Source organism: Acanthochromis polyacanthus, chromosome 12, assembly GCF_021347895.1.
Source record: "Acanthochromis polyacanthus isolate Apoly-LR-REF ecotype Palm Island chromosome 12, KAUST_Apoly_ChrSc, whole genome shotgun sequence".
Lineage (NCBI taxonomy): Eukaryota > Metazoa > Chordata > Actinopteri > Pomacentridae > Acanthochromis > Acanthochromis polyacanthus.
In genome coordinates this window covers 39310073-39338003 of record NC_067124.1, presented here as the reverse complement: position 1 = coordinate 39338003, position 27931 = coordinate 39310073, and the positions used below count along the sequence as shown (strand labels likewise).

The 27931-nt window shown below is 43.1% G+C and overlaps 1 protein-coding gene and 1 long non-coding RNA gene across 2 annotated transcripts in view; both read left to right on the top strand.

Moving 5' to 3' along the window:
- LOC127536417 (uncharacterized) overlaps window positions 1-27931 on the top strand; it is a 131794-nt gene that overhangs the window by 56538 nt on the left and 47325 nt on the right. The window lies entirely within an intron of this gene.
- On the top strand, window positions 286-27048 carry clcn1b (chloride channel, voltage-sensitive 1b). Its single transcript, XM_022201162.2, is given in 24 exon segments — window positions 286-627; window positions 1541-1757; window positions 2544-2675; window positions 2764-2892; window positions 3890-4023; window positions 4234-4311; window positions 7417-7495; window positions 12113-12238; window positions 14680-14764; window positions 14964-15065; window positions 16487-16571; window positions 16674-16829; window positions 17549-17618; window positions 17696-17806; window positions 18862-18951; window positions 18954-19074; window positions 19154-19287; window positions 19365-19531; window positions 22114-22198; window positions 22269-22351; window positions 23237-23281; window positions 23369-23473; window positions 24638-24724; window positions 26289-27048. Coding segments are annotated over 24 exon segments (2928 nt in total). The 5' UTR covers window positions 286-522; the 3' UTR covers window positions 26691-27048.

The window sequence follows — 27931 nt, the reverse complement described above, 5'->3', positions numbered from 1 at the left end:
AATATTGAGCTGTTTTTCCTGTCTGTGCTGATGTGAGTAATGAGCTGTCAGCAGGTCGGCATAGTTCTGAATAACAGTTTGTGGTTTGGAGTGTTTAGTGAGATTTAAAATAAACCTGCCGGACCATTTGGAGGCTTGGGAGGTTTTGAAAAGCCTGCAGCAGTAACTGACGGCCACCTGCTGGATACGTGGATTAATTATAAACTGCTATATCCGTCTCTTTGTCATGTGGTGTTTGAGTGGTGTTTCTGTTTGACAGAAACTCTGAGGAGATAAAGTGAACGTTTGAGCCGAGTCGGCCTCGAGGCTCCGTCTGTCGTCTCTGCTTTCCCTTCCTGTGAACATGAGACAGAAATGCGAGGCGGGCGTGCGGCTCTGCTGTGATTTGAACTCCGTGCTTCGGTTTCAGCCGCACGTCGCGGATCTTGCAGCTTTTTACGGCTTCTGCGGTTTTGAGGCTGCAAACCGATCGCCGGTCACGAGGTGTGTGTTTCTGCGGTTGTAGCAGCGACGGAGGGGAAGATGAGGAATCTCCTCCTCTGGCCTCCGTCCAGCCTCTCTGCAGCGGGGAGGGCTTTTTCCGATCTCTATGCCCGTTTTGTCTATTTCTGTCCGCCGGGTATTCAGGTTGGTGTGGATCCTTTACACTCACGCCGCACATTCCCCTTCGCTTTCTCGTTACCTCCACGCTCTTCAGGCTGGAGCTGGTTTCATCTTCCCGCCAACTATTTCCTCCTCTCTGTCTTCTCTGCGTTCTGGTGTCATGTTCTGCTTCATTATGTCCAACAAACATCTCGTTCCATGACTTTTTAGTGCCAGATTAAACCCTCTGCAGACAGGAGAGCTTCATCAGTCGGTTAAAGCCGACTTCAGGTTTTCAACATCAACAAGAACCTAAACGCTGAATATTTCTTGTATCATGCGGTAAAACAAATTTGCTCAGTTTCTAGTTTAGTGACAAACATTCCACCAAAACACTTCCTCCTGTTGCTGTTTTTCAGGGGCACCATCACTGCATCCTGGGCTAAGCTCCGCCCACCACAATTGTGATTGGTTTATAAAGAAATACAAGTACAGGAGGTCCTCGGTTTACGACGGCCTTGACCTGCAGCATTTTGTTGTTACGTTTTTCCCGTAAATCATCATTTAAAAACTGCATTTTGTGTTTACTTTGTTAGCTCGTTTAGCTCCGTTAGCTCAGTTAGCTTCGTTAGCTCGGTTAGCTCCGTTAGCCCAGTTAGCTCTTTTAGCTCCATTAGCTGTTCTGTTAGCTTTGTCCTGCTGGAGGAGTGACAGTTGAAAGAGAAGCTGTGAGTGATGGTACTTGGATTATCTTTGTATGACATTTGAATTCATTTGATAATCTCTAACATTTAAGTGAGGGAAATATTCAAAAAATAAGAATTTAAGCAGAGTAAATACTTTCCAAGGCACTCGATATGGTATACTTTATCGCCTCGTGAGATTATCGACTTCAACAGGGAAGCGAGCAGGAAGTTCTTCAGATGATCTGTTCTCGCTGCTTCACTGTGTTTTTCAGCTCTACGGTGAATACAGGGAGCAGCTGGGAAACTTCGCCCGACGGGAAGCCGCCCGTCTGCTGACCGAGAGACAATGGAGGCGACGGGCCGGGGACGACGGCTCGGCTTCAGGACAGAGAGGCCGACGACATCAGCATCATCACCCGGTTACCCTGGAGACACACAGCAGCCACGCCTCCTCCTGCAAGAAGCCCCGCCCCTATTCCAAATGCCAAGGTGACCGACAGCGACGTTTACAAAACTGTTCTCCGAGCATTTCTGTCCCTTCATGAGAACTTTATCGTCTGCAGAGACACAAACATCCATCTGGAGGGTTTTAATTTCTGGTTACTTTGCACATTATGGTTTTACATGCAACACGATGAGCTCATAAAATATGATGCACTTTAAATATGATTCATGAGGCTTATCACCAGCAGACTTCACCTTAATTTACCTCCTGGGACATTTAAACCTGCAGCAACAGGTGGATTCAGTTCCTCACTCATGTTTTCTCTGCATTTTATTTCCCATCAAAAAGATTTAAACACAGATTTAGGGGAAAAAAAGTTTGCTTTTATGTCTGTTTTTATCCTTAAATTTGTAGAAAACTGAAGTCAAATGAAACTCTCTGCTTGTGTTTTTCCGTTTTATGAGTCGAATTGATTGAATACACAAATTTATAAACTAAGATTTTTACTTTTTGTGGTTGATGCAGTATCAAAGAATGTCTTTACAATCAAGCTTGAACCTTGTTTATGTATAGTTAATTAAATTTATAGTGAAATTTTATTCTTCTGGCTGGAAATGACATAAACAAGGATAAAACACAGATGTTAATATTAGAGTTTTTTTTAAAGTGGCATGTCTGACATTATTCGTACACTTTGAAATTGATCAAAATTTATGAGAAAGTCCAACTTTTATACTTTTTAAAATGTTCCTGACCTCACCTGAGCAGCGCTGCGGTTCTACCTGTCAGAGATGTACAGATCTCAGGTTAACTCGGTGTTTCTGTCCCAGACTGTTTGGCTCGTGTGCGGCGCTACATCATCACCAAGATGGGTGAGGACTGGATCTTCCTGGTTCTTCTGGGCCTGACGATGGCGCTGGTGAGCTGGACGATGGACTACGCCAGCGCTAAGAGCCTCCAGGGTACCAGAGATACGATTGTCACCGTCAGACAGAGCTGCAGTCTGTGGCTTCATGTTCTCCTTGCTGATGTTTCCGTTTCCTGTTTCAGCCTATAAATGGATCCACAGCGAGCTGAGGGGCAACGTTCCGCTTCAGTACCTGGCCTGGGTCACCTATCCCATGATCCTCGTCATGTTCGCCTCCCTGTTCTGTCACCTGGTTTCCCCTCAGGCCATCGGTTAGCATCACCGAGTTCCTCTGCTGTGAAACTAACCCTATCCCTAACCTTAACCCTCTCACAGGGTTCCTACAGGACGCAACATCTTTATTGCTAAATGTGAGAAAAATCAGCTGGTTTTTAGCCACATTAGTTATAAAGTCTGACAAATGAAGCCTGAAGTATGTCAGCAGCTGAAAGATCTCAGCTCAGGTTCCTGGGATGAACTCTAACGGAATTATTTAGTCTCTGAGTGACCAAAACAAACAGCGGTAGCTCTCAGAAACAGAATAAGAGAGATTTATGTCAGAATATCTGGAGAATTTGGACTCATTTTGGACTTTTTTTTTTAACTTTGGGCAACTTTCAGATCATTTTAGAGCAGTTCAGATTATTTTCTAATCATCTGGTCACTTCAAAGTGTTTCACACCATGATTAAAAAGCATCTCCTCCATCTTTCCCTCATCTTCTTCATCTCCTCCTCCATCTTCTTCTTTTCCTCCATCTTCTCTTCCAACTCCTCCTTTATCTTCTCCTCCATTTTTCCTCTGTCTTCCCTACATCTTCTCCCCCATCTACTCCATCTTGTGCTCCTCCTTCTCCATCTTCTTCATCTTTCCTCCATCTTCCCACTGTCTTTCCTCCATCTCCTCCATCCCAATTCATCTCCTTCTCCATCACCTCCTCCATCTCGTCCTCCATCCCATCCATTTCCTCCTCCATCCTCCTCCTTCATTCTCCTCCATCTTTCCTCCCTCTTCCCTCATCTTCCCCTTCATCTTATCCTCCAACTTCTCCTCTATGTCGTCCTCCATCTCCTCTTCCATCTTCCCTGCATCTTCTTCACATTTTCCTCCAACTTCTCAATCTTTCCTTCTCCTCCTTCTCCTCCATCTTCATCCATCTTCCTTGTCTTCCCTCCATCTTCTCCTCCTCCTCCATGCCCTCTTCAATCTCTTCCATCTTTCCTCCATCTCCACCATCCTACTCCTTCATCTTCTCTTCCATCTCCTCCAGGTTCTGGTATTCCTGAGCTGAAGACCATCCTGAGAGGCGTTGTTCTAAAGGAGTATCTGACCCTGAAGGCGTTTGTTGCTAAAGTCGTCGGTCTGACGGCCGGTCTGGGCAGCGGGATGCCGGTTGGAAAAGAGGTGAACCAACCTTCATCTGCTTTCTCTGAGCTTCAGGATAATAAATCATCTCGTGTCACATTTCTGGTCCGTCTTCATCTCTGGGGACCAAATAATTCCGGTCCTCTGAGAAGGACAACATTGATTTCCTGGTTTTATTCTGACAGTCTCAGTGATTAATCTGCTGTGAAGAACGTCCCAGTTTAGGTTCTGTCTGTCCGTCTCCTGCAGGGTCCGTTCGTCCACATCGCCAGCATCTGTGCAGCGGTTCTGAGCCGCTTCATGTCCATCTTCTCTGGAGTCTACGAGGTAAGACGAGGCCCGGACCAGAACGGACCGCGTTACCCAGAATCCTCCTCTCTGGACCGACCTCCGGCAGCATGTTGATGTGGAGCAAGAAATGTGGTTTTATTTGTGGCTGTGTTGCCGTCTGCGTTTCAGTCACAGGGTTCCTACAGAGAGAAATATGAATCTGTACTGTTAAACATGAGAAAAATTTGCTGTGTTTTAGCCAAACTGGTGATAAAATCTGAGGAATGAAGTAAAGTCTGTCCCGTCAACATTTAAAGGCGTCTTTCCAAGTTTCTAGAAACAGCCTCATATTTACATGGTCGGAGTCTCTGTGGACAGACTTACTGTATTTGTGGATGGGTTTCAAATCTATTTGCTGAAGAATTAAGTCATTTTGAACATATTTCAGTCAGTGCTTGTTCATTTGTAGAGTCCAGGTATGTAGAACTCAGAAACAACAGAACATCTCAGCTGAATGTGAACCAACACTCTGGAAACGGGATTGAAATCCTGTCTCTGTCCTGTACGTACGGCAGGATGACAATAAAGTTGACTTTGACATGTTAGCATGTTAGCATGCTGCTGTTAGAGCATCAGTCTGACAGCAGCTAAAGTCCTGCATCATGTTGGTTCAGTCATCTCTTTGCGTTTCCTTCAGGAACAGATAAAGTTTTGGTGATGTTCCAGAGTTTATTACTTAGAACCAGTGGAACTCTCTTGGTTCTATCATCTTTGTTTTCCTTCAGTGTAAAGTCTTCATTGTATTTTTAAAGTTTATTCTTTAGAACCGGTGGAATTCTGTGACTTTAACCCTACAGTCTGTTGGTTCTATCATCTTTGTGATGTTCTATAATTTATTCTTTAGAACCAGTGGAACTCTGTGCCTTTAACCCTGTTGATTCTAATATCTTTGAGATGTTCTATCGTTTATTTTTTTTTAGAACCGATGAAACTCTGTGACTTTAATGCTCCAGTCTGTTGGTTCTATCATCATTGTGGCGTTCTGTAGTTTATTCTTTAGAACCAGTGGAACTCTGTGGCTTTAACGCTATTGGTTCTATTATCTCTTTATGTTTCTGTCAGTAGAAAGTCTTTGTAGTGTTTAATCTGTAGAACCGGTGGGAGTTTAACCCTGTCGGTTCTGCCATCTTTACGATGTTCTGTAGTTTATTCTTTAGAACTGGTGGAACTCTGTGTCTTCAACCCTCAAATCTGTTGATTCTGTCATCCTTGTGTTCTATAGTTTATTTGTTAGAACTGGTGGAACTTTGTGACTGTAGCCCTGTTTGTTCTTTTATCTCTTTATGTTTCCTTCAGTATAAAGTCTTTATTGTGTTTAATCTTTAGAACCAGTGGAACTCTGTGACTGTAACCCTCCAGTCTGTTGGTTCTACCATCTTTGTGAAGTTCTCTAGTTTATTGTTTAGAACCAGTGGAACTCTGTGACTGTAGCGCTGCCGTCTGTCTTGGTCGCTCTGCTCAGTGTTTTGTTGTGTGTCTGTATTAATAGTGTGTCGTTATGCCTGGCATGTTGTATTAACGCTGACCTCCCCTGTCTCCCCCCTGCCTCCCCCGGCTGCCTCCCCCCTTTAACCCCAGAATGGTTCCCATAACCAGGATCTTCTGGTGTGTGCGTGTGCAGTGGGAGTGGCCACCTGCTTTGCCGCCCCCGTGGGAGGCAAGTCCCGCCCCCTCGCCGTGACGCCTCAGATAAACCCAGACAGATGCTCAGATAGACCAGTATGGAGGTTAAATCTGACCTCAGAGCAGCCAGGTAGACCCAGATAGACCAGTATGGAGGTTAAATCTGACCTCAGAGCAGTCAGACTGTTAACCAATAGAAACACAGAACTCTCTGTCGATGTTAAAGGAACAATTTCATGTTTCTAAAAATCACATTTTCTTCTAGTTTCTTCTTCAGCTTTCAATCAGAGATCAGGATCTGAGGAGAATGTCATCACTGAGGCTGTTCTCTGGTTGCTATGTTGCTCTGGTTGCTATGTTGCTCTGGTTGCTGTGGTTGCTACGTTGCTCTGGTTGCTGTCGTTGCTCTGGTTGCTCTGGTTGCTCTGTGGTATTTCACTCTTTATCACTCAACATTATTTATTCACTTTCTTCCATTCTGCCGCCTTCTTCTGTTTTCTGCCTTCTGGGACCACCTTCCTCCCCTCTACCTTCCTCTCCCTCTGTCTCCCCTCTATCTCCCCCCTGCCTCCCCTCTACCTCCCTCTATCTCCCCTCTACCTCCCTCTATCTCCCCTCTACCTTCCTCCCCCTCTGTCTCCCCTCTACCTCCCTCTGTCTCCCCTCTCCCTCCCTCCCTCCCTCCCCCTGCCTCCCCTCTATCTCCCTCTCTCTCCCCTCTACCTTCCTCCCCCTCTGTCTCCCCTCTACCTCCCTCTGTCTCCCCTCTCCCTCCTCCCTCCCTCCCCCCTGCCTCCCCTCTATCTCCCTCTCTCTCCCCTCTACCTTCCTCCCCCTCTGTCTCCCCTCTCCCTCCCTCCTCCCTCCCTCCCCCCTGCCTCCCCTCTACCTCCCTCTCTCTCCCCTCTACCTTCCTCCCCCTCTGTCTCCCCTCTCCCTCCTCCCTCCCTCCCCCCTGCCTCCCCTCTACCTCCCTCTCTCTCCCCTCTACCTTCCTCCCCCTCTGTCTCCCCTCTACCTCATCCCTCTGTCTCCCCTCTACCTCCACCTGCCTCCCCTCTCCCTCATGCCTCTACCTCCCTCTATCTCCCCTCTACCTCCCTCTGTCTCCCCTCTACCTCATCCCTCTATCTCCCCTCTACCTCCCTCTGTCTCCCCTCTACCTCATCCCTCTATCTCCCCTCTACCTCATCCCTCTATCTCCCCTCTACCTCCCTCTCTCTCCCCTCTACCTTCCTCCCCCTCTGTCTCCCCTCTCCCTCCTCCCTCCCTCCCCCCTGCCTCCCCTCTATCTCCCTCTCTCTCCCCTCTACCTTCCTCCCCCTCTGTCTCCCCTCTCCCTCCTCCCTCCCTCCCCCCTGCCTCCCCTCTATCTCCCTCTCTCTCCCTCTACCTTCCTCCCCCTCTGTCTCCCCTCGACCTCATCCCTCTATCTCCCCTCTACCTCCCCCCTGCCTCCCCCTGTTTCCTGCTCAGTAGAACCCGTATGGGTACACAGATATTCTGACGGTGGGCTGTGCTGTGGGGGTGGGCTGCTGCTTCGGGACTCCACTAGGAGGTAAAATAGATCCTGAACACTGACCTGAAGCCGACATGTTTCAGCCCGACCTAAATATCAGCTCTGCTGTTTAGAATCACCGTTTTATTCTGCAGCATTAGCGTTGGTAGATCAGTTAAATCTGGCAGGATGAAGCTGCTTTAAACCCTCTGAATTCTCAACAGTTTCTGGACGTTTTTTTCTTCTGGAATCCACCTTTAAAACCAGCGTTTTATCAACAAAACACTGCAGATGGTGATAGTTTAACTATTTCCATTTTTTACCATCTCACAAACTCCGAGGGACAGTTTTGTCTCATTTCTCTTTGGAACAATTCTTCCTCCTTTCTCTAGTGTTCAGTCTTTTTTTCTTATTTTGTCTCATTTAATGTGTCTCTGGAACAGTTTTGTCTCTTTCTGGTCATTTTGCGTGTCTCGTTTTTGTTGTTTTGAATCACGCTTGTCTTTTTTTTGTCTCTTTGGGACAGTTTTGTCTCTTTCTTGTCATTTTGTGTCTTGTTTTTGTCATTTTCTGTCTCGCTTGTGTCGTTTCTCTTCTCTTTGATAGTTTTGTGTCCTGTCTGTATATTTGAGTCTCTGTTTTTCTCATTTTTTGTCTCATTTAACGTGTCTCTGGAACAGTTTTGTCTCTTTCTGGTCATTTTGTCTCATTTTTGTTTTCTGTCTCGCTTGTGTCATTTTGCATCTGTTTGGGACAGTTTTGTCTCCTTTCTCTAGTTTTAGTTCCTTTACTCTTAGCTCGTGTCTCATCTAATGTGTCTCTGGGGCAGTTTTGTCTCTTTCTGGTCATTTTGTCTCATTTTTGTTGTTTTTCATCATTTGTTATTTTGTGTCTTTGAGACAGTTTTGTCTCTTTGAGGTCTGTTTTCCTTTTTATGTCTTGCTCTTTTTTTCCTATTTTTTTAAATTTTGGACCTGCTTTTGAAAGTCTTCTCGTTTTGATCTTTTTTTTCTCCACATTTGTGTTTTGTTTCTTTGGTTAGTTTTTAAATGAGACATGGAATAAAGTGGAACTTTTCTGACAAAGCTGCACGTCACACACATTCACAGTTCTTAGATAATTGATAATCTATTCTTGATAATTATTCTCTCTGGGTTTTATACAGTTTCTGGGTGATAAATTCGATCATTTTGATGATTTTGGGGTTCAGAGGGTCAAAGCTGAAAGTCTTCTGTCATCTCAAATGTCAATTTGCTGCTTTGTGTTTGTTTTCTGCTGTTGGAAACTATTAAAGGATGGTATTTGGTTAATCAGACTCAAAAAGAACTCTAAAGAACTTCCAGTACTTTATCAGGAAGATAGTCTGGTGATGAATCAGTAAATCATCATCTGCAGTCCTTCTCTGTAAATCAACATTCAGAAACAGAATCGTTTGTCAGTAAACAGATCTGTGCAAAGGTTTGAGGCAGTAAAAGTAAATTCCATGAATAACTGACATCATTTTAAAGCCTGCAGGATCTTTGATAGCCTCCAGCTCAGATCAGCTCCGTCAGTTTTTTACTTATTGTTGGGGATGTTTGTTGTGAGACGTCTTTTCTGTTCTGGTTGGATTTATCTGACAGCTGCCAACAGAGAGTTTCTGACAGAACCAGAAAAGTTCTCCTCAGTTCTCGGTTGCTAATATTCTCATCAGGGAGTTTGTTCCAGCATCTCTGAGAACTTCCACAGTCTGGTGTGGTTTGGGCTTGATGTTAGACTGGGTCTGGTCTGGTCTAAAGGTCCTTACACACCGGGTGCGTTTTTTTCGGACGTCAACATTTTTTTTCGAACCTGTATCCTGTCAATACACGCGTTCACATTGGCAACGTTTTCTCGCTCAGCGATTTTGCGGCATTTATTTTTTCGCATCACGGTCGATTTTTCTAAAGTTTCGCGTTCTTTGTGACCACTTCTGACCAATCAGAATGCGTGTTGTTGCGATGTCCCATTCACCGGCATATCCAACATGGCTGACCAGCTAATTGTTTATGTGTCGGAGAACCGAGTGCTCTTTGACAAAAAGCAAAAAAAGCTGTTTTTTACAACCTCAACCTCATTTCTGGCAGTAATTACTGTTGTTTTCTCGAACTTGAAGCTGCCAATACCGGTGCTAACTTACATGCTGTTATTCCGGCAGATCTGGCAATTAAAGGCATTATGGAGGATGTTTTTTTTGTTTAATTTGATTCACATAAAATGAATATACTGACCTTTAGTGGACTTGTATGTATGGTTTCTAAAAAAATAAGAAATTAAAAAAATAACTGTGGACATGGCAGGACCTGAAAAACATCAGCCAATCAATGCGCTCGGACCGAGGCGTTTGGTTTGCTCCCTTTCCTGTCAATCAAAAATCTTCCGGCTCAGGCCTAGTTACGTAGATTACGGACGCCTTGGACTTACGTGTTTTGTGTATGTGTTGCTTTGGTATAGCTTCGTAATTAGCTGGCGACTTGTTTTGCTCATCTTTTTTTACATGATGGCAGATAAAGATCCAGGGGGACCCAGCCGTAAAAGAAAGGCATTTTTTGATGTCAGAGAAAATAAAAGACAACTGGATCGCGAGAATGCAAAAACAAAAGTGATTATTGGCGAGTCATTTGGGCGATGGCGTCAGCTCAAGCAACAAATGGACCGAAAGACAGATGCCTTGGTTGCTAAATTCCTTCTGGACAGGTAAAATGTATTATTGTATTATACTGCGGCTCTAGGCAACTTCACGAGTCCTACGATAGTTTCTGGAGGGGGGCGTTTCTTCGTAAATGTTAAGAGGGGGGAGGTTGTATGTGCGCATGCGCATGCTACGTTCAAAGTCGTAGGAAATTAAATCTCCTCTAATGCCTTTAATGTTTAGTTGTTTATGATGCCAGATGCGCAAAGATGCACGGGCTCTGTGGAGAGGTCCACTCCAGCTGCTGCTGTGACAGGTCAGTGACACTGGATTTCTGCTTACAATCGGTGATCTCTGAGATCCAGACATGTGTAGGCTTTTAAAGAAACTGTCAGAATGGCGGGGTGTTTCGTTTTGTTTTTTTGTACACGCAGCTAGAACTGTGAACAATCAAACAGAACTTTCCGCTCATTAAATACACACATTATAAACAACTGTTGCTTACCTCAGACACACGGCCAGTCGCTGCTCCGGATCAATCGGCTCCCTGAAATTACTCCTTTGCTTCTTCAAACTTGGAGCTAGCTGTTTCAGAAGAACCTCAAACTGGCCGACGGACATCCGAAAATAAGTTCTGAAGCGACCGTGGTATAGTTTAAGCTCCTGAACCAAGCAGTGGAACTCACCAAGTTCTCTTTTTTTTTGTAGTATTGGGTGCACCCATGTGCTGCGCTTCTTTTTCTTTTTCTTTTCTTTCTCGCTTCCTCCTGGGACGCGTCTTCCTCCCCTTCGGAAAGTCACAAAAATGCATCGTGCTTGATATGTATGGACAGGTGCGTCAAAACTCGCATCCGAATATTTCGCAATCTCGCATCGTTTATTCGCATCGCTCCCGGTGTGTAAGGACCTTTAGACTGATTGTAGTCTGGTTTTTAGACTTGCTTCAGCCTGGTTTTTCACTTGGCTTCAGACTAGGTTTAGGCTTGCTTTGGTCTTGGTTTAGTCTGGTTCTGGACATGATTTTTAGACAAGTTTTGGTCTTTTTTGGGTTGGTTTGGACTGATTCTGGACTTGATTTAAAACTAGTTTCAGTCTGACTTTCAACTGGCTTTGAACTTGGTTTAGGACTTGTTCTGGACTGGTTTCAGTCTGGTTTTGGACTGATTTTGATCAGGTTTTGAACTTGATGTAGGTCTGGTTTTAGTATGGTTTTGGACAGGTTCCCATCTGGTTTTAGTGGGGATTTATGTTTTGTTTTAGACTGTCTTATCGTCTGGTTCTGGACTAGGTTTAAGACTAGTTTTAGGCTTGTTTTGGCGTTGATCTTAGACTCCATTTTCAGGTTGTTTGATTCTAGTTCTGGACAAGATTTTAGACAAGTTCTGGACTGCTTTTGGGCTTAGTTTGGACTGGTTCTGTGCTTGATTTAAGTTTAGTTTCAGTCAGATTTTGAAATGGATGTGAACCTGGTTTTGGACTTTATTTTATACTTTTATCATCTTGTGTTGGACTGGGTTTTAGTCGGGTTTTGGACAGGCTATTGTATAGTAATGTACTTGGGTTTTAGTCTAGACAGGTTTTGGGATGATTTTGGAGATGGTTCTGGACTGGTTTTTGAGATGTTTTAGATTGGTTTTGGACTGGTTCTGGATTAGTTTTGTGCTTGGTTTTAGTCTGGTAAAGGATTTTATTTTTTTAGTTTTGGAGGTGGTTTCAGTGTGCTTTTGGAATGCTTTTAGCAGAATGTTGGCGGATGAGTCTCCAACTGATGAGAATCTAAAATGTCTTGAAGCTTTTGCACAGTTCTGTACTGAAATTAGAGAATATTAGGAATGTCATGAACTGAAATCAGCGATGCCATGATGGTTCTTTAGAATTCATCTTTGGTGTGTTTGTTCAGAATTACATCTCAGAAGATCTCATGATTGTTTCTGTTTGATTCTCTTGCTGTGTTTGTGGAATAATTCTGCTTTTTAACCTTATATCTGTTCCCCTTCTCCCTCCCTTCCTCCCTCCTCCCCCACCAGGCGTGTTGTTCAGTATTGAGGTCACGTCCACCTACTTTGCGGTGAGGAATTACTGGCGAGGATACTTTGCTGCCACGTTCAGCGCCTTCATATTCAGGGTTCTGTCTGTTTGGAACAAGGATGCCGGTGAGACTCGCATCCAACACCGAGGCAGCTGAGACAGCGTTTTTTAAAGCAGCTCAGGAATATTTGCTGCTGTAGATAAACCACAAATGTTTCAAGTCATCACCTACAGTATAAAAGCATCCGGCTGCACCAGAGTGTAAAATCCTCACACACCGGTTTGCATTTAAATCACCCTCACAGCATCTCAGTGTCACTTTCTTACAGTTTATATTCATCTTTTCCAAATATTTTTATACATTAGATATGATTCATGGAGAGAAGATCGCCTCATGTCATGTTTTTATGAATTCACACATTGACTCTGACTGGAAATGAGAATCTACAGTGTACATAAACAGTCTCCAAATTTGTGCTTTTCAGTAGCAGATGCAGTTCAGACATCAGTCAGACTCATCATCCTCACAAACATCCTACAAACAATTTGAATTTCTCACAGTTTATAGTGAATAATATGCTCGCATATTCCTCCATATGTTCCCCCTAATTTTACTGAAAATATGTTAATCTGATCATCTCAAGAATTCAACTTTCAAAATGTATAAATTTTATGGAACTCTGATTATCAAACCAAACACACTACCTCCACCATTAAGCACGGTGGCAGCATCATGATGTGAAGCACGGTGGTGGAAGCATCATGATGTGAAGCACGGTGGTGGAAGCATCATGATGTGAAGCACGGTGGAGGCAGCATCATGATGTGAAGCACGGTGGTGGAAGCATCATGATGTGAAGCACGGTGGAGGCAGCATCATGATGTGAAGCACGGTGGTGGCAGCATCATGATGTGAAGCACGGTGGAGGCAGCATCATGATGTGAGGCACGGTGGTGGCAGCATCATGATGTGAAGCACGGTGGTGGAAGCATCATGATGTGAGCCACGGTGGTGGAAGCATCATGATGTGAAGCACGGTGGAGGCAGCATCATGATGTGAGCCACGGTGGTGGAAGCATCATGATGTGAAGCACGGTGGAGGCAGCATCATGATGTGAAGCACGGTGGAGGCAGCATCATGATGTGAGGCACGGTGGTGGCAGCATCATGATGTGAAGCACGGTGGTGGAAGCATCATGATGTGAAGCACGGTGGTGGAAGCATCATGATGTGAAACACGGTGGTGGAAGCATCATGATGTGAAGCACGGTGGTGGAAGCATCATGATGTGAAGCACGGTGGTGGTAGCATCATGATGTGAAGCACGGTGGTGGCAGCATCATGATGTGAGCCACGGTGGAGGCAGCATCATGATGTGAAGCACGGTGGTGGAAGCATCATGATGTGAAGCACGGTGGTGGAAGCATCATGATGTGAAACATGGTGGTGGAAGCATCATGATGTGAAACATGGTGGTGGAAGCATCATGATGTGAAGCACGGTGGTGGTAGCATCATGATGTGAAGCATGGTGGTGGCAGCATCATGATGTGAGCCACGGTGGTGGAAGCATCATGATGTGAAGCACGGTGGTGGCAGCATCATGATGTGAAGCACGGTGGTGGCAGCATCATGATGTGAAGCACGGTGGAGGCAGCATCATGATGTGAGGCACGGTGGTGGCAGCATCATGATGTGAAGCACGGTGGTGGAAGCATCATGATGTGAAGCACGGTGGTGGCAGCATCATGATGTGAAGCACGGTGGAGGCAGCATCATGATGTGAGGCACGGTGGTGGCAGCATCATGATGTGAAGCACGGTGGTGGAAGCATCATGATGTGAGCCACGGTGGTGGAAGCATCATGATGTGAAACACGGTGGAGGCAGCATCATGATGTGAAGCACGGTGGTGGAAGCATCATGATGTGAAGCACGGTGGAGGCAGCATCATGATGTGAAGCACGGTGGAGGCAGCATCATGATGTGAAGCACGGTGGAGGCAGCATCATGATGTGAAGCATGGTGGAGGCAGCATCATGATGTAAAGCATGGTGGAGGCAGCATCATATTTATAATGTTGAAAGTAATAAAGGAGGAAACTTCTCTGCAGTGAATCCTTTTTTTCGGCTATGTAAGTGAAAACTGTCACTCTCTTCTTGTCTCCTGACTCCAGAGGATTGAAGCATCTTTTAGCTGTTTGTTTGTTTTCTTGCAGCTTCACTGTTTGTTTTATTTCACACATCAGCTGGTTGTTTTTTTACAATAAAGCCTGAAGGAACCTGCTGTTTATTACGTTCTAAAACAGCGTCTAAGACTCAAATATTTCCCTCCAGAGCCGCTGCAGACTCAATATTGGACTTGATTCTGTTGTAAATAAAACAGATGCAGGGTTCTACAGTCTTTAACACGACGCTCTTGTTCTTCTGCTCTTCCTCCCGGCAGACGTCTCTTTTTATTGTACAGATGAAAAAAAATCAAACTGAAGATGCTGTGCAGAGATCGGCAGCCGGAGATCTCGTGTCGGTTTGAGGTTCACGGCTCTGTGATGTTTATTTCTCTTTCAGTCACAATCACAGCTCTGTTCAAAACCAACTTCCGCATGGATTTTCCCTTCGACCTGCAGGAGCTGCCGGCATTCGCCATAATCGGGTGAGAACGTTTGGGAGCTTCCAGCTGTAGCCTGCTGTGGCAAATTAATATTGATTTTCAAACAGTATTTTGCATCCAAGTCAAAGTTTATTTGTTGATATAATTAGAAGATGCTACTGATGTTTAAATACCAGAGTTTGTTCACAGAGAGTTCCTTTCATAGCTTCCTTATCTAACATGGATATTCTCCATGGTCCAGGATCTCCTGCGGCTTCCTGGGAGCGTTCTTCGTCTACCTGAACAGACAGGTGGTTCTGTTCATGAGGAGGCCGACCGCTCTGACCCGCTTCCTCACCAAACAGTAAGACGCACAAATAGACGAACACATGTACAGAAAAAAAACAACACAATTAAAGCTGCAAGCAGCGTTGGTCAGCAAATCCAAACAAGTCCACCAGGTGGCACAGCGACTGAGTGTATATCGACCTACGTATGTTATCAGGGCTGGAGTCTGGTCACACATGTAAAGTTTGGGGCAAATTGGAACATCTACAGCAGTGATCATCAACTGGCGGCCCGCGGGCCGAATCCGGCCCGCCGAACCGTCCAATCCGGCCCGCGACTGGATTCCAAAATTGTGAGGATCAAAGAGAAAATATCATGTGGTCCACACTATTAAAGCAGTCAGTCCAGTCATTATTAAAGGATCTGTTTTCCACATCAACTTTTCGTTTCGTGGCCTTAGAGAGTGCCATTTTACCCGTGTTAAGAGGCCTTTTCCTGTCACTTCTGCGGTGTTTCTTTTTCAAGTGCTCTGTGAATAAAGTTGACTTGAGATGAGGCAAAATATCTCTATCACTCCTAGTGGTTGACTGTGGTACAGGTGATAGGAGCACTGACTCATAAAGGCTAAAAATGCCTTCAGTTTTGTAATGAAATGGAAAAAATATAAAAAATAAACATCAAATAATAATGTTATGCCAAAATTCGATTTTTATTTAATTTTTGTTTGAGGGTCCGGCCCCCTCTGGCAAATATAGTTGGTGACCCCTGATCTACAGGGTAGTTAGACAGCACTTCCTGTTTCATGACAGAATTCTGCCAGCCACCATGTCTGTGCACTCAGACTTTTCAGGAGCATTTTGATAACTTTTGATGATCCATGACTGGTGTACATCCTAGACAAAAGTTGCTCTGTATTAGTTAAAATTGCTCTAAAATGAGTTAAAGTTGTTCTAAATCAGTTAAAGTTGCTCTATATTAGCTAAAATTGCTCTAAAATGAGTTAAAATTGCTCTAAATGAGTTAAAGTTGCTCTATATTAGCTAAAATTGCTCTAAAATGAGTTAAAATTGCTCTAAATGAGTTAAAGTTGCTCTATATTAGTTAAAATTGCTCTAAAATGAGTTAAAATTGCTCTAAATGAGTTAAAGTTGCTCTATATTAGCTAAATGGATTTCAAGAAGTTCCTACCGTTGATGTTCGGACTCGAATAAACACAAAAACACAGCAACCTAATAAACACAAGAACAGAAAAACAAACAGATCACTGTTTGTTGTTTTTCTGTTCTTGTGTTGCTGTGTTCTGTTCATTCAGGTCCAGTTGGTTCTAGTTCTGCTCCTTTAACATCCTCTAATAGAATCAGTGACCTGCTGAGTCAGACGTTGAACAGCAGCAGGTCTGAAGATCACTGATAACGGAGGTGTGTGTGTGTGTGTGTGTGTGTGTGTGTGTGTGTGTGTGTGTGTGTGTGTGTGTGTGTGTGTGTGTGTGTCTTCCAGCCGTCTCATCTATCCCGGTGCTGTGACTCTCATCATCTCCACCTTCACCTTCCCTCCTGGATTCGGTCAGTTTATGGCCGGAGAGGTGAGACTGGATCCACAGTAAACAAACAAATAAAACATGTTTTTGTGTATTTATGTGTATATGTGTGTGTGTTTTACGTGTATTTGTGTGTATTTCCTGCAGCTGATGCCCAGAGAGTGCATCAACTCCCTCTTTGATAACTTCACCTGGACCAAAATCTCAGATTCTCCTGCTCCTCCGGGTCTCGGTCGCTCCTCCATCTGGCTGCATCCTCAAGTCAGCGTCTTCATCATCCTCCTGCTCTTCTTCATCATGAAGGTACCTCCTCTTCCTCATCTGCCTCCTCCTCCTCTTCTTCCTCCTTAGTCTCCCTTCTTCCTTTTCTTCTTCCTCCTCTTTTCCTTCACCTCTTTTTCCTCTTCTTCCTCCTTTTCCTCTTCTTCCTCCTCCTCTTTTTCCTCCTCTTTCCTCCTCCTTTTCCTTTCTTCTTCTTCCTCCCTCCTCTTCTTCCTCCTCCACTTCCTCTTTTTCCTCCTCCCCTTCTTTCCTCATCCTCCTTCCTCCTCTTTCTGCTCCTCCTTCCTCTTCTTCCTTCTCCCCCTCTTCTTCTTCCTTCCTCCTCTTTCTACTTCTCATTCCTCTTCTTCCTTCTCTTCCTCCTCCTCCTCCTCCTTTATCCTCTTCTTCTTCCTTCCTCTTCTTCTTTCCTCATCCTCCTTCCTCCTCCTCCTCTTCTTCCTCCTTCCTCCTCCTCCTCTTCTTCCTCTTTCCTCCTCCTCTTCTTCTTCTTCCTCCTCTTGGTCCTCCACCTCCTCTTCCACTTCCTCTTTTTCCTCCTCCCCATTCCTCTTCCTCCTCCTACTCATCCTCTTCCTCCTCCTCCTCTTTCCTCATCCTCCTTCCTCCTCTTTCTGCTCCTCCTTCCTCTTCTTGCTCCTCCTCTTCTTCCTTCTCTTCCTCCTCTTTCCTTCTTCTCCTTTATCCTCTTCTTCCTCCACGTTTCTTTATTAATCTCATCAGACACTTCTGGATTCTAGTTCTGGATGTCAGCCGTTTCCACGACGATGCCCATCCCCTCTGGAGCCTTCATGCCGGTCTTCATTCTAGGTGAGGAGCTTTAGAGATGAGGGCAGCTCCTCCTGCTGAGCTCCGTCTTCACCAGCGTCTCCTATCTCCTCCTCCAGGAGCTGCCTTTGGCCGTCTGGTGGGGGAGATCATGGCCACCCTGTTCCCCAACGGGATCCTGTTTGATGGGATCGTCTACCGCATCCTGCCGGGAGGCTACGCCGTGATTGGTCAGTCCGATGACCTCAAACAGCTCCTATTGGACAGGAGGCTTCAGGAGGGCGTGTAGATTTCAGAAAAAGATAAATAGTCCTTCCAGTGAATGGAAAGGCAAAAAAAATTTGCATTACTGATAGAATTTTTAATTTTTTGCTAAATATAATCATAGTAAACGTTTTATTTTTTTACTTTTTTGAAATGAGACATGTAGAAAGTGAAAATAATTTTGATGAAATGTCAAACTTGGATTTCACAACAGAATCGTACATCACTTTTGTTGATGATAAACTATGTAGTTTTTTTTTTTTTTTTAAGAAGATAACTTGGCATTCAAACACTCCGGTAGGTTTTTGGGGCTCAGAGGGTTAAACAACGTCCACATTTGTCTATTTTTATCGACAATACATGAATTAAAGTTGCTCTATATTGGCTACAATTGATATTATTTGTAAAGATACTCTATATTAAAGTTGCTCAATTTTAGTTAAAGTTGCTCTATATTAGTCAAAGTTGGTCTATAATAGTTAAAGTTGCTAAATATTGTTTGAAGTTGCTCTAAATTTAAGTTGCTGTATAATAGTCAAACTTTCTCTAGTATTTAAAGTTGCTCTATATTAGTCAAAGTTGCTCTATAATAGTTAAAGTTGCTCGAAATTAAAGTTGTTCTATAATAGTTAAAGTTGCTAAATATTGTTTGAAGTTGCTCTAAATTACAGTTACTCTATATCAATTAAAGTTGCTCTATAATAGTTAAAGTTGCTCGAAATTAAAGTTGTTCTATAATAGTTAAAGTTGCTAAATATTGAAGTTGCTCTATAGTCGATAAAGTTGCTCTACATTAAAGTTGGTCTTAATGAATTATAGTTGCTCCATATTAGTTAGTTGCTGTATATTAAGGTTGCCCTAAAATGAGCTAAAGTTGCTAAATATTAGTTAAAGTTACTCTGAATGAGTTGAAGTTGACCGACATTACCCTTCAAATGTCTTAACAACGTTCTTAAATTATCGAGTACATTTATGACATTATAACATTTAAAGTGTTTGATAATTATTCTGCTTCCTGTAGGAGCGGCGGCCCTGACGGGCGCCGTTACCCACACGGTTTCCACGGCCGTGATCTGCTTCGAGCTCACCGGTCAGATCTCCCACATCCTGCCATGATGGTGGCCGTCATCCTGGCCAACATGGTGGCCCAGGGCCTGCAGCCGTCGCTCTACGACTCCATCATCCAGGTGAAGAAGCTGCCCTACCTGCCTGAGCTGGCCCTCGGGCACATCAGGTAAACACCGGTCTGGTCCTCTACCAGCTGAGGCTTCCAACGGAAAACTTCATTCACCGTCGTGTTTCTACGTCTGCAGCAAGTACAACATCTTCGTAGAGGACATCATGGTGCGCAAAGTGAGGTTCTTGTCTTCTCAGTCCACCTACCGGGAACTGAACCACCTGCTGGAGAACACGACGCTGAAAACCATCCCGCTGGTCGACTCCAAGGGTAGGACGGACTCAGTTATCACCTTTGTTACGTCTTTAAAAGGCTTGAAAAGAAAAAAATCAAACATCTGTCCTCAGAGTCGATGATCCTTCTCGGGTCCATCGAGAGGACGGAGCTTCAGGCCGTCCTGGACTGGTGGCTTTCAGCAGAGAGACGAGTGTTTGAGAGAGGTCAGAGTTCTCCCAGCTCCAAGGTCAGCTGGGAGTCCTTCAGCTTTGTGGACGAGGAGGGAGGAGACGACAAGGTGGAGAAAACAAACACACTTTTAAGTACAGACAGTAGCTAATGGGGTCATTTTTTGTTTTCTCATTTGTGTGGCTTTGTCTGATTTTTGTCACTTAGTGTTTGTTTTTGGTCATTTTGTGTCTCGTTTTTGTCATTTTGTGTCTCGTTTTTGTCGTTTTGTGTCTCGTTTTTGTCATTTTGTGTCTTGTTTTTGTCCTTTTGTGTTTTGGTTTCTGTCATTGTGTGTCTCGTTTTTGTCATTTTGTGTCTCGTTTTTGTCGTTTTGTGTCTCGTTTTCGTCTTGTCTTGTTTTTGTCGTTTTGTGTTTTGTTTTTGTCATTCTGTGTCTCGTTTTTGTCATTTTGTGTCTCGTTTTTGTCATTTTGTGTCTCGTTTTGTCGTTTTGTGTCTCGTTTTCGTCATTTTGTGTCTCGTTTTTGTCATTTTGTGTCTCGTTTTTGTCGTTTTGTGTCTCGTTTTCGTCTTGTCTTGTTTTTGTCGTTTTGTGTTTTGTTTTTGTCATTCTGTGTCTCGTTTTCGTCTTGTCTTGTTTTTGTCGTTTTGTGTCTCGTTTTTGTCGTTTTGTGTCTCGTTTTCGTCTTGTCTTGTTTTTGTCGTTTTGTGTTTTGTTTTTGTCATTCTGTGTCTCGTTTTTGTCATTTTGTGTCTCGTTTTTGTCATTTTGTGTCTCGTTTTTGTCGTTTTGTGTCTCGTTTTCGTCATTTTGTGTCTCGTTTTTGTCATTTTGTGTCTCGTTTTTGTCGTTTTGTGTCTCGTTTTCGTCTTGTCTTGTTTTTGTCGTTTTGTGTTTTGTTTTTGTCATTCTGTGTCTCGTTTTCGTCTTGTCTTGTTTTGTCGTTTTGTGTCTCGTTTTTGTTGTTTTGTGTCTCGTTTTCGTCTTGTGTCTAATTTTTGTCATTTTGTGTGTTGGTTTTTTCTGTTTTTGTGCTTTTCTGTGTGTTTTTGTCGTTTTGTGTCTAATTTTTGTCGTCTTGTGTCTCGTTTTTGTCGTTTTGTGTCTAATTTTTGTCGTTTTGTGTCTCGGTTTTGTTGTTTTCTGTCTTTGTGCTTTTTTCTGTTTTTTGTCGTTTTGTGTCTCGTTTTTGTCATTTTGTGTCTCGTTTTTGTCGTTTTGTGTCTCGTTTTTGTCATTTTGTGTCTTGTTTTTGTCCTTTTGTGTTTTGGTTTCTGTCATTGTGTGTCTCGTTTTTGTCATTTTGTGTCTCGTTTTTGTCGTTTTGTGTCTCGTTTTCGTCTTGTCTTGTTTTTGTCGTTTTGTGTTTTGTTTTTGTCATTCTGTGTCTCGTTTTTGTCATTTTGTGTCTCGTTTTTGTCATTTTGTGTCTCGTTTTTGTCGTTTTGTGTCTCGTTTTCGTCATTTTGTGTCTCGTTTTTGTCATTTTGTGTCTCGTTTTTGTCGTTTTGTGTCTCGTTTTCGTCTTGTCTTGTTTTTGTCGTTTTGTGTTTTGTTTTTGTCATTCTGTGTCTCGTTTTCGTCTTGTCTTGTTTTTGTCGTTTTGTGTCTCGTTTTTGTCGTTTTGTGTCTCGTTTTCGTCTTGTCTTGTTTTTGTCGTTTTGTGTTTTGTTTTGTCATTCTGTGTCTCGTTTTTGTCATTTTGTGTCTCGTTTTTGTCATTTTGTGTCTCGTTTTTGTCGTTTTGTGTCTCGTTTTCGTCATTTTGTGTCTCGTTTTTGTCATTTTGTGTCTCGTTTTTGTCGTTTGTGTCTCGTTTTCGTCTTGTCTTGTTTTTGTCGTTTTGTGTTTTGTTTTTGTCATTCTGTGTCTCGTTTTCGTCTTGTCTTGTTTTTGTCGTTTTGTGTCTCGTTTTTGTTGTTTTGTGTCTCGTTTTCGTCTTGTGTCTAATTTTTGTCATTTTGTGTGTTGGTTTTTTCTGTTTTTGTGCTTTTCTGTGTGTTTTTGTCGTTTTGTGTCTAATTTTTGTCGTCTTGTGTCTCGTTTTTGTCGTTTGTGTCTAATTTTTGTCGTTTTGTGTCTCGGTTTTGTTGTTTTCTGTCTTTGTGCTTTTTTCTGTTTTTTGTCGTTTTGTGTCTCGTTTCTGTCATTTTGTGTCTCGTTTTTGTCGTTTTGTTTTTTGTCATTTTGTGTGTCATTTTCGTCTTGTGTCTTGTTTTTGTCGTCTTGTGTCTCGTTTTCGTCTTGTGTCTAATTTTTGTCATTTTGTGTGTCTTTCTTTTGGTTTTTGTGCTTTTCTGTGTGTTTTTGTCATTTTGTGTCTAATTTTTGTCGTTTTGTGTCTCGGTTTTGTTGTTTTCTGTCTTTGTGCTTTTTGTGTGTTTTTGTCGTTTTGTGTCTTTTTCTCTCATTTTTGTCTTGTCGTCATCTTGTGTCTCGGTTATGTCATTTCATGTCTCATTTTGTCTTTTTCTGTCATCGTTTCTCTCATTTTTGTTGTTTCGCCTTGTTCTTTTTTCTCAGTTTTGTCTCGTTTTTTAATTGTATCTCCAACCGCTTGCTCCTCTTATCACTGATCTGATTAATTTTATTGATCTAGGCTGATAGACGGTGAAGTTAAATTGCTTTTAAACCCATCATGTATCATCCAGATGTCTAATCACTGACTTACTGTGTTTTATCTCCAGACCGTGGCTCCGGTCCAGGAGGAATGTAACGGACCGGTCCCGTCCCCCAAACCCCCAGAGGTGTCCACCAACCACACGGCTTCAGGTAACGACACGTCTCCTCTGGTCCAGACGTCCCTTTCTCTCTGATCTGAACCTCCTATCTGTGTCTGCAGACAAGAGAAAGCTGCCGTCTGTCAGGAGAACCCTGCAGAGACTCTTCTCCTCCACGTCCTCCTCGGGTCAGACGGAACCTCAGGTAGTCCACAGATCTGATCAGAGGTCCGCTGTAGGTCTGACAGCAGCATGAGTCCACTGGGATAGAAGCAGAATGTGGAGGGAAGAGCTTCACATGATGCGTCATACATGTTCTCTACTGAGCTGAGGACCAGCAGGGGGTGTCTGACCAACTGAATGATCAATATCTTCTAGAACAGGGGTGTCACAATCATCTTAGTTCAGGGGAAGACCAGTAAAATCACAGCATAATAACCTATTAATAACCACAACTCCACATGTTTCATTTGTTTTAGTGCAAAAAAGTTCACATCTAAGGAATTATCTTTTTATAAAACATTACGAGCAACCTGAAAATTTTACATTAAACAAAAAAAGACAAAAAATGATACACAAACAACGAATAAAGCGAAACACAAAATGACAAAAGTGAGACAAAAAAGGCAAAATCAGCAAAAACAAGACAAAATAACACAAAAATGAGACACAAAATGACAAAAAATGAGACAAATGACACGAAACAAAATGACGAAAGTGAGAAACAGAACGACTAAAAAATAGGCAAACACCACAAGCGAGTAATAATTTAATTTTAAGATTAGTAATTTAAATTAATTTGTAATAATTTAATTTCTTGTGCAGTATTTCATTTTCAGGTCTAGTATTTCAGTTTTTTTAAATATTTAAATTTTAGGTGTAAAATCTGGATTTCAGATGCAGTATCATTATGTGTAATATTACTTAATTACTTTTTGCTGCCTTATTTTATTTTTAGTCCTGTATCGTACTTATAAGTTATTGCTTTTATAATGAACGCTACATTTATTCTGTCAGGTAATTTTTCTGAGCAAAACAAACACTCTTCCTTCAGGATCAATAAAGTTCTAATCTTCATCTTCCTCCTCAGGAGACCACACCTCCTCCGCTGACGGACTCCATGTCTCCAGAGGAGGTACAGTAGATTATTGATCAGAACAAAGAGCCGACAAATCGCTGCGATCGATGATTGGAAACTCTGTGCTCTGATTGGCTGCTGCAGATCAAAGCCTGGGAGGAGGCGGAGCTGGACAAAGCGATCGATATGGAGCAGATACGTATCGATCCGTCGCCGTTCCAGCTGGTGGAGAGAACGTCTCTGCACAAGGTGAGCAGCGCCCCACCTGGAGATGCGACATCATTACAACCAGTCTCATCACGCAGGAGAACGTTTCATACAGATTTTAAAGACGTATTTTAATATTCTGGATATTCTGTGTTTAAGGAAACTAATTCTGCACCTTTAAAAATCTTTAAAAATGAAAACTGAGGTGTTAAAGCTGGAGTATGGAGCTTTCATCGCCCCCTTCTGGCTGTAAGAACAACTACAAAACCCAATATTTTTTTCAGGCTGTAATTCCACAGACAAAAGCGAGACACAAAACGAAAAAGTGGGGCACAAAATGACTAAAACGACAAAATTGAGACCCAACACGATAAAATCAAGACACGAAACGACAAAACGAGACAAGACCACAATAATGAGGCGCAAAACAACAAAAACGAGACACAAAATGACAAACAAAACACAAAGTGACGAAGATGAGACGGAACACAAGAAAAACGAGACACGAAATGAAAAAAAAGAGACATGAAACAACGAAAATGACAACAAAAACCAGACACAAAATGACAAAATCAATTCCCAAAATGACAAAAATGCTGCATTGTGCAACTTTTGTCTCCCCCTTCTGGCAGTAAGAACAACTACACAAACCCAAAAGTCTCAGATTATTATTCTTTCATAGTGTTACACTTTTCTTAGATGCCGCCTCGGTTGTTTTCTCCACTTTATACTGGGAAGAAATATGTTTTTGACTATAATTATTTCCCAGATTTTCCCTGTTTTGTTAAATTATGATAACTAGAAGAAAATCACAGAAAAAAATAATTTACATAATGACAGTAAAAAACTAAATTATTATAGAGCAACTTTAACTCCTTTAAAGCAACTTGAACTCATTAAGAGCAACTTTAACTAATATCGAGCAACTTTAACAACTCGTCTGGTGACCCCAAAACTTTTGAACATTAGTGTATAAACAATGTTTGTTGGGATTTTTTGGTTTCTAACATTTTTTTGATAAATAAACAAACCCCAGGAGCTTCATTGCTGCTTAAGCTTGATTGATTGCATTGCATCATGGGAAACGTAGGCTCCGGTGATTCGTAGACTCGAGATGTCAGAATGGATCATATGCAGTATTTCCTGTTTTCTGAGCACCAGAACCGTCAGAACCTGTCACACTGACGGCTCTCTGTCATCTCTCAGACCCACACTCTGTTCTCCCTCCTGGGCCTCAGTCACGCCTACGTCACCAGCATCGGCAAGCTGGTGGGAGTCGTGGCTCTAAAGGAGGTAAAGTCACCGTTTTTGCTCTTTCATCTGCATGTTTTTTTTGTCACCTCTGTAACGATGATCTCACTCTGTGGGCAGCTGTTCTGTCACTGGATGCTTCATTCTTTCACTCTGATTCATGCATTCTTCCATTAAACGCCTTCGCACTCATCTAGAGGTTCACAAAACGCTTCTGAGATTTACCGTTTGGACGGCGGCGGTGAGTGGAACGCTGTTATATCACCTAAATGTCAAACGATTCTGAGCCACGTCAACTCGATTACTGCATTATTTATAGGCTGAACTACAGAATGTGTTAACAGCAGGGTTCTAAAAGGAGCTGTGAGCAGCAGAACTTTCTCAGTTCTGGACCTCTGGACTGGGTCTATGTCTGCATCATGGCTCCACATGGAGAAGAACTGAACAGAGGAAGAGAAAAATCTGACTGAGACTCGACAAAGATGGAAAAAGATCCAGTGAGCAACTAAAAACCAGTGAAGCACAGAGTCAGCAGGAATCAGGAGGTCTAGAAGGAGTCATAGTACCGCTAATCAGGAGGTCTAGAAGGAGTCATAGTGCCGCTAATCAGGAGGTCTAGAAGGAGTCATAGTGCCGCTAATCAGGAGGTCTAGAAGGAGTCATCGTAGCACTAATCAGGAGGTCTAGAAGGAGTCATAGTTCCGCTAATCAGGAGGTCTAGAAGGAGTCATAGTACCACTAATCAGGAGGTCTAGAAGGAGTCATAGTACCGCTAATCAGGAGGTCTAGAAGGAGTCATCGTAGCACTAATCAGGAGGTCTAGAAGGAGTCATAGTTCCGCTAATCAGGAGGTCTAGAAGGAGTCATAGTTCCGCTAATCAGGAGGTCTAGAAGGAGTCATAGTTCCGCTAATCAGGAGGTCTAGAAGGAGTCATAGTAGCACTAATCAGGAGGTCTAGAAGGAGTCATAGTACCACTAATCAGGAGGTCTAGAAGGAGTCATAGAACCACTAATCAGGAGGTCTAGAAGGAGTCATAGTACCACTAATCAGGAGGTCTAGAAGGAGTCATAGTAGCACTAATCAGGAGGTAGAAATGAGTGGACTCGGGTTTCCTCCATGTTGAGGAGGATTGAGTCTGTCATCAGAAATAAAGGAGGACATACGAAGGACTGAAGGAATCAAAGGACTTTTAGAGTTCCTGGAGCCTGAATTAACCCTCATGTCATCCTGTGGGTCAAAATTTATCAGTTTAAGGTCTGAAAATGTGGGGAAAATAAATATATTTTCAGTGAAACTTCTGATGTCCACATTTTTGGGAAGTCATTGAACTTTTTTTTAAAATGTTAGTTTCTTAAGAGCATTCACAAAAAAAAATCAACCCAAATCCAGTGAGTTTTGCTGGATTTGTTTTTTGTGTGTGAATGCTCTTAAAGAAAATATCAATTCAGACAAGGAAACAATATTTTTTGGTACTGAAAATGAGGACAACAGGAGGGTTAATAAGAAATCTGAACTGTAGTTTGTAATCTGAGATAAATACTCTGCTGCTAGAAGTAATCTGATTACTCTTCCCTCCTGTTCTACACTGTGTTTCTGTCTCTCAGCTCCAGAAGGCCATTGAAGGCTCCACTCGTAGCGGGGTGAGGCTCCGTCCTCCCCTTGCCAGCTTCAGAGACGCCAGCAGAAAAACCAAGAAGCACCAGCCTCCCTCCTCCACCCCGTCCTCCCCCACCAGGGACAAAGACCTGTGGGGGGAGGGCGACCTGGTGAGGAAGGAGTCCAGGGAGGATTCCAGGGGGAGGACGTCCACCTCCAGGGCGGCTCCAGGGGGAGACACCACCGCCCCGTCCTCCCCTAGCAGCGGCACCACCGACGGGGCCGAAGGCAGCACCGAGGAGGCCGCCTCCCCCTCCACATCCTCCCCTGCCTCCCCCGGCAGCCCCGTCCTCACCCTGTCCTCCCTGCAGGAGGAGCGGGAGAGCGAGGAGTCCGATGAGCCCGTTTAGGAGGACAGACTCTCAAACGCTCATCAAACTCTTAGAACTGGAAGCTTTTCTACTCCACAGTCTGACTCTTTTCACTCTTTGAATCTCAGGTGTCTCCTTCTGACGTTCACCCACATCTGGACCTGCTGTAGCCGACCACATCTGTAGCAGCTGTTCGTCCTCTCAGCGCCTCTGAGCGGCTGATGGCGGAGGATTATATGCTAACGGAGAACGACTTATCGACGAATCACACGAAGATCACAGGTTTACTGATTGAGATTAATTTTAGCTACATTTGTCGCATATTTCCTGTACGGTAAATATTTAAATCATTATTATCAGTTTGTAATTTTAAAAAATAATAAATGGTAAAATTGTCGACTAACTTTCATTTATTTACAGGGATAAAAGTCACGCTGTGCTTTGAAAAATTAAAACTTTCAAACCGTTTTTAGCTCTAATTTACTTTAAAAATTTACACTTTAATAACTAGAAAAGCACTCAGAGCAGTCCTCCTCCAAGGCTGCTCATTCCCCCTTATAGCGTTGTCAGAAATGCATCATTTGTTTATTAGTTATCGATCAGAAATCACGACAACATTTAATGGAGATGTACCCACAAACAAAATCACCTTGCTCTGAGCACAGGCGTGTGTTCTGCATGTGGACGTTATGTACGGATACCGGATCACGTGACCTAAATATGTAGCATGTGGCAGGAACTGATGGGGCTCAGAAACACACCCACAGTTTAATCAGTTGTTCCTTGGATCATTTCTGATGGATAAGTCCTGATAAGTCCTCAGAGGTGGATTTGTAGTAGGATCACAATCAGCTGATGCAGTGTTCACTTGTTGTCATGGTTACAGTGATGCCATGCCGCTTTCTCACAATGATACAGAAATCGTTAAGAATCTGTGGATCCACACTATAAGCCGCATCACTGCCAGAATCTAATCACTTGGTCCTTGTGTCATTTCTGAGCTTCACTGAAAATTTCATCCAAATCTTTTAGTTTTTGAGTGATGTTGCCAACAGACAGACTTTTTGTCTGACTTTTGTGGTGTGTCTCGTGTTTTTGTCGTTTTGTTTCCTTTTGTTTCCTTTCTGTCTCGTTTGTGTTTGTCTATTTTTTTAGTCATTTTGTTTCTCGCTTTTGTCTTGTTTTTGTTGTTTGTAACTTTTTTGTCAAATATTTTTCCTCTTTTCTTTTGTTGCGTGTCTCTCATTTTTTGTCATTTTGTTTCTTGCTTTTGTCTAATT